We start from the raw sequence: 7,479 nt of genomic DNA, 5'->3' as shown, positions 1-7,479 counted from the left end.
ATTTATAAGATTAATTTTATATAATTATTTTACAATTAAAATATTTATCATATCATAATACACAAGGAAAGAGACCGGCCAATACACTACCAACATACTGGAAATTAGGTTACCTTCCATTCTGTTTCTTGTGTATTATATACATGAATTACATGATGTTCTTTTTTTTTTTTTTTTTGGTACATTTTCTCTGTTCTTTCCCCGACGCGGAGTCTAATTAGCAAAATGTCAACCTGGGGCACAACTGGCTCCGGTCAGAATCTTCTATTGCTATTTATTTCTAATTAGACTTTTTCCATTTCGCTTATAAAGTTGACTCCATCCTCCAAATAGAACTTCATCTCCATCAGTACCTTCACGGCCGACGTCTACGACAAAGTCATCTCAACCTCCCACCGTCTCTTCTTTAAATCCTTCACTCTTTCAAATCTCCCCCCACCAAATCCCACCTCTCTCTCTCTCTCCGGTTGGAGTTGTGCCCTGAGTTCGATTTGAATTGCTATCATACCTCATATTGAAAGAGTACGTACGATCTTATACGTACATTCAACTTTTTGCAACGCAAAAATATGGGCAACTATGTCTCTTGCACGCTGGCCGGCGCCCCAGGAGGAAAGCATTCTAGAGCCACAAAAGTGATCTTTCCGGGCGGCGAAATTCGACAATTCCGTGAACCCATCAAGGCGGCCGAACTCATGCTCGAAATCCCGAACTTCTTTCTCGTAAACTCAAGTTCTCTCCACATCGGACGGAGGTTTTCTGCGCTCAACGCCGACGAAGATCTAGAGATGGCCAACGTTTACGTCATGTTCCCCATGAAGAGATTGAGATCTGTCGTGTCAGCTGCAGACATGGGCGTCTTGTTCCTCACCGCGAACTCCATGGCCAAGAACAGCGTGTCCGGGGGGAAGGTTAGGTTCTTTCTTGAGTCTGGGAACGCTCCAAATATGGTGGAGGGAAGAACAACCGATGAAAGGATGGAAAACGAGGCAGCTCATCATGTGGAGGTGCCAAAGTTAAATTTGGATGATATCGAAGAGTTCTCGACACCGGAGTTCATGCATAGGCTGTCCATGTGCAGGTCAAAGAAACCAGTGTTAGATACCATAGCAGAAGATCAGCCAATTTATTCATCCTGAATTAATTAATAGATGATTTTATGTGATATAAATGTTAATTACATGGGGGGAATTTGCTGGCAACTACAGTATTAATATTCTAATTTGTTGCAAGGTAGCTATAGGTTATAGATCATCGATCGATCTGATCTAGATGTATGAGATATATACATTTCGTTTTAGGAATCTGCTAATGTGGGTTTAGTGTACGTTAATTCCTGTCTTGACAACAATTGCATGCAGAGTTGCTGGATTGGATCGGAAATATTTTACATGGGCTGATGATCTCCAGTGGAGATCCCAAGTTGTACATGGATAGATGATCAAGATCTTTATGATCTTGATCTTGTCATGGGTAGGGTATATGAATGCTATTAAGTTAGATGACGTGTGTTAACTAGAATTAATCAACGGTTGTATGATTCAAATTGCACGAATTATATATGCCAATTCAGAGTACGGTGGGTGGGTAAAAAACTCCGTTTTACATTTAACGGGACTGAAAATGTATGTTATCCACGATTCCACGCGAGCAGGAATGAATATTACAGGTGTTGATGAAGATGAAGGGGAATAATTAGATGTTTAATGACATAAAACAGTACTTTAATTTCTTCCGTGAATTTGGCATGCAAGCGAAATATGATTATGTATAATATATAATTTCTAACATAAAATGGTAAGATAGACTTAAATTGATTTTAAAGTATTTAGAATTAAAATCTTATTATTTATTACTGTATGTGCTCCTGGATATCGTCAGAAATAAGAAATATGTGAAAAAAAAAACCTTGAATCAAAATTGTGTAAAGCACATTTTCTTAGTTTAATAAAATGATTATTTTTTAAAAATGATATACTTTTTATAAAAAAATAAAATGCTAAGATTTTTATAAGATATTATTATTTGATTTTAATGTTTCATAATGAATTTAAATTGATAAATAAATAATATTTTATTAGAATAATTATATTCATAAATATAGTTGGTAAATATATTTAAACTTAATTATTTTACATTTCTCTTTGTTTATATAAGAAATGAATAGAAATTTTAAATCACATATATAAATTTATACATAAATTAAAATTTATATAAAATACCATATATATATATATAATAGAATATAGAGAATATATATCATTTATATAGATATATATCTGATACACCTCCTAAATAAATGATAATCAATGCATGGGTTCCAGGATCGATGTATGCTGCATGAACTTTGATAATTATGAATTTATTCATAAGTGATTAGAGAGAGAGATTAAAAAAATAAGAAATTTTAAGGAAAGAAAGGGGTGGGTACTCTGTGATTACCGAAATCAAGCAGGAAAACAATTAATTTTATTATGATTCATGCAACTAATGACATTAATTTTAATGGTAAAACAACAAAATCGTTAAACTAACAAAATTCCATTAGATAATCACTTTATATATATAAAGATATAGCTAGCTAGGTGTGCAATATGCATTGAAATTATTGCAGGACAAAGGGCATTGCATGCATGCAGCTATTAATCAACATTAATAATAATTGCATCGAATGCTTATGATCAGCAAGCTGGACATGAGTAAAATTAATCAGCATTTGATACAAAATTAGTTGTCTTGCTTTTATAAAAGAGTAATGCTATTCATCATTTTATGATATGATATTAGATGATTTGATATTATTTATTATATTTTATTTATAAACTTATTATCTAATACTACATCATGAGATGATAAGAGAACGATAAAAAAATATAAAGAATAGAATTTTATAAAAATGGACGGTGATTAATAGGACTGTAAGACTATTGGTTCAAGTTGAAAAAAATCTATGGAGTGAGCTGGGTTGATAGTCTTATTTGTCAATCTAAAAATGTGATTTCTTTAGACCAGACTGAATAGAGGCTTACCAAATTTATATATATTTTAAATATTATATTATAATATATTATTTTATATAATAATTTTATAAGTTAATTATGTAATTTTTATTTAAAAATTTATTATTAATCATATATATATTAAAATTATTTAATATTCATTAATTATATATAAACTATAACGTATTATCGTCACATAAAAATATTATATTAGAATAAAATTAATAATCCACAAGAAAGAAAAGAATATTTAGAAAAATTAAAAGATACTTTTAGTAATCCCAAGACTTTTGAACCCAATTCAACCCCCTCGTCATATGATTTTCTAGAGATAGTAAATAGATTTCAATCAGAAAAGCAAAATATTACTTTAAAGGATTTACATCAAGAAATTAATGAAATAAAGAAAGAAATTATAAATTTGAAAGCTTCTAATACCAAACTTGAAGTTTCTAATGAACAATTATTACAAGAAATTATACTATTAAAAATAGATAAAAATAATGACACTCATAAAAAAGAACAAGGAGAAAGTTCAGTAAAAATTACAAAAGAAGAATCAGATAATTTTATAAACATACTTAATAAGATGAATTTTCAAAAATGGTACACTGAAGTAACTATTTCCATTAATGAATAATTCTCTTTTTCTGCAATAGCCTTATTAGATACAGGTGTAGATCTAAACTGCATACAAGAATGAATAATACCCTCTAAATATTTTGAAAAAACAAAAGAGACATTATCTCAAGCTAATGGAGTAAAATTAAATATAAATTATAAATTATCAAATGCACATATATGTAATAATGGAATTTGTTTTAAAACAACATTCATTCTAGTAAAAAACATCAACACCAAAGTAATATTAGGAAACTCATTTCTTGCTTTACTCTACCATTTCTCTGTAACAGAAGAAGGAATTTCTACTAAAATATTAGGAAAAGAAATTCAATTTAAATTTTTATTCCCTCCAGTTTCAAGAGAGATTAATTCCTTAAAAGAAGCATCATTAACTAAAGAAATTAATTTTTTAACAAAAGTCAAAATCAAAAGAAAAGAAAAACAAATAAATTTCTTAAAACAAGAATTAAAATACAAAAGAATTGAAGAACAATTAAAAGATCCTTTACTAATCCAAAAAATTAATAATTTCAAAAATATAATTGAAAACGAAGTATGTTCTAATTTACCTAATGCTTTTTGGAGTAGAAAACAACATATAGTCGAATTACCTTATGAAAAAGAATTTTCTGAAAAGAATATTCCTACTAAGGCCAGACCAATTCAAATGAATAAAGACTTATTAGAATTCTGTAAACAAGAAATTAATGATTTATTAACTAAATGACTTATTAGAAAGAGCAAATCACCATGGAGCTGTGCTGCTTTTTATGTACAAAAACAAGCAGAATTAGAAAGAGGTGTTCCTAGATTAGTTATAAATTATAAGCCTTTAAATAAAGTTTTACAATGGATTAGATACCATATTCCTAATAAAAAAGATTTATTATCTCGACTTTATGCTGCTACTATATTTTCAAAATTTGATATGAAAAGCGGATTTTGGCAAATCCAGATTGCTGAAAAAGATAGATACAAAACTGCATTTACAGTCCCTTTTGGACATTATGAATGGAATGTTATGCCTTTCGGATAAAAAAATGCTCCTAGTGAATTTCAAAATATTATGAATGAAATATTTACACCTTTCACTCACTTTTTTATAGTTTATATAGATGATGTATTAATATTCTCTTCATCAATTGAACAACATTGGAAACATTTAAATACTTTTGTTCAAATCATTAAACAAAATGGATTAGTAGTTTCATCATCTAAAGTCAAATTATTCCAAAACAAGATTAGATTCCTTGGACATGATATTTATCAAGGAACTATTACTCCAATAAGTAGGGCTATAGAATTTGCTAATAAATTCCCTGATGAAATAAAGGATAAGCAACAACTACAAAGATTTCTAGGAAGTTTAAATTATGTTGCTGATTTTTATCAAGCACTTAGACCTTTATGTGAACGATTATTCAAGAGATTAAAAAAGAATCCACCTTCATGGACAGAGGAACATACAAATATTATAAAACAAATAAAAGCTTATGTTAAGAAATTACCATGCTTAGGACTCCCATCACCTGATGCCTTTAAAATTGTTGAAACAGATGCCTCTGATCTTGGTTATGGAGGAATTTTGAAACAAAAATTATCAGATGAAAAAGAACAAATTACTCAATTCCATTCAGGATGCTGGAATCTTACTCAAAAGAATTACAGTACTATTAAAAAAGAAATTTTAGCTATTGTATTATGCATTTCAAAATTTCAAGATGATCTTTTGAATCAAAAGTTTTTACTTAGAATTGATTGTAAATCAGCCAAGGAAGTTTTAGTAAAATATGTTAAAAACTTGGCTGCTAAACAAATTTTTGCAAGATGGCAAGCTATTTTAAGTATTTTTGATTTTGATATTGAGCATATTAAAGGAGATTCTAATTCTCTTCCTGCTTTTCTATCCCGAGAATTCTTATAGGGAAAATCATGTCTTCCTCAAAGTCTAGAGTGAAATCCAAATCCTCCTATGCCAAATCACCTTCTCCTCCTTATCCTTCACCCTGTCCTTCCATCACACCAAAACCCTATACAGTACTAGGGACATTACCACAAAACATTAGGCCATCTTATAATCCATTTTCACCATTATCCTCTTCAAAATTACCCACATACTCAAAAGCTGTTTCTTCTACTAGTTCTTCTCCTTCTCAAATTATTAATTCTCTACCATTATCTCAGCCCTCTGTAACTCCTATTATCTTCAAATCCCATTGGCATCCAGTCTTTCCTATCGAATCAAAATTACAGCATTTATCTGAACTTCAAAAATTACTTGACGCTTTTTTATTACCAGATTGGCATTATGTTCCCCAGAACATTACCAAGACTCAGAACTTTTATGAATTTATTTTAGTAGACACTGATTCTATTATTATCTCTAAAATTTCATGCTCTCTACAATCTCAACCTTCTCCACCTGCAACTCCGATCATTGCATTCCACAAAGTTACTATTAAACAGATTCTTACCTTAGAACAGTGGGGAAAAAGCCTGTACTTGACAAGAAGATTTTCTCAGCCATATGATCCTCCTTATTTCGATTACTACGATTATTAGCAAGCATGGAACAAAACGTTCTTACGACAGAACAAGAATTTGCGCCATTCCTGGTTTCTCCATTTTGATAAATTACAGGAAATTAAGACTCTACCGCGATGGTTCCTATTATGGTGGGATCAATTTGGATCAGAATCTCTCATTCTTCCTCCACCTCTCTAGGAGAGTCTTTAGGCTTTCACATTACAGAACGATTGTCCACCTTCATTATCACACTGTTCACCACTTCTCCTTTTCTTTCTTAAAACTAAATTAAATTGGACCATGAAGTGAGAATATGTCATCAAACCTCATCATTCTCTCAAAAATATTATGTTCTTGGCCCGCCAAGTCTCTGTAAAATAGTGGGAAAAGTATAATTATGATCATGTTGTAAAAATGTTCTCAAAAATTACCAAGGCTCCTGAGGTTCTTGTTCAGAGAAGCAGATTCCAATCTCAATTAGCAACAATTACCAATAAAAAAGATTTAAAAAAATTAGCAGAAGCAATGTCACAAGTATCAGACAGTGATGAAGAAGAAGACCATCAAGTTAGATTATCTCCAGCACAGCAGACAACATCATCGCCACTACAGCAGGCCTCTCCATCCCAACAGGCCTCTCATTCTCATGACAACTCACCATATTATTCCTCACAGATGATGGATTCTCAAGATCCGTATGAATTGGAACTGGCAAATTATGACCCTCAGATTATGTAATTCCAAAAGATTATCGTCCTTTTCTTCCATTATCAGAACACTATTTAAGATGCTCGTCATTGTTCAAGATGCCCGTCAATCAAGAATCATCCAGCTGTCTAGTTACTATTTAGCCGCCCATATTTAATAAATGTAGCCGTCTATTTACTGTGTATGAATCACTGTACATGTCAGTAATATTATTGTAAGGTACTGTTTTGGCGTCTATAAATAGGCAGTTTGTAAGTGAGGAAAGGCATTCAGAAATTCTCATCTGAAGCCAATCCTAGTCCCTTTCTTTCGTCACTCTCAAAACTTCTCTCTTGTAAACTCATTTCCATGTCTCATGCCTTTCAATCTTTTGAGAATTAATCTCCTTGTAAGTATTATGTTTTCAATAAAGTTTAGTTTATCTTATTTTACTCTTTACTTTTATTCATGCCTTTATTTTCTGCACTTCATGCATTCGTTTATTATTATTTATTCTATTATCTGTTAATATATCTATTATATTATCTAAAAAAAAAAAAGAGTAAAAATTCGTTAGTATAGAATTTTATCAACGGTAATCTACATAAAAGAAAATAGAGTATATTGAGAATCTTGTGATGGT

General features: G+C 30.7%; 1 protein-coding gene across 1 annotated transcript; it reads left to right on the top strand.

Moving 5' to 3' along the window:
• The first annotated feature begins 259 nt into the window (after nt 1-259).
• On the top strand, nt 260-1,552 carry LOC122305619. Its single transcript, XM_043118208.1, has one exon. It carries the CDS (start codon nt 570-572, stop codon nt 1,137-1,139), a length of 570 nt encoding a protein of 189 aa, XP_042974142.1. The 5' UTR covers nt 260-569; the 3' UTR covers nt 1,140-1,552.
• Nucleotides 1,553-7,479: the final 5,927 nt, after the last annotated feature.

This window comes from Carya illinoinensis, chromosome 3 (genome assembly GCF_018687715.1).
Source record: "Carya illinoinensis cultivar Pawnee chromosome 3, C.illinoinensisPawnee_v1, whole genome shotgun sequence".
NCBI classification, from domain to species: domain Eukaryota; kingdom Viridiplantae; phylum Streptophyta; class Magnoliopsida; order Fagales; family Juglandaceae; genus Carya; species Carya illinoinensis.
Note: the sequence above shows the minus strand (reverse complement) of the source record. Positions and strands in the feature narration are given on the sequence as shown.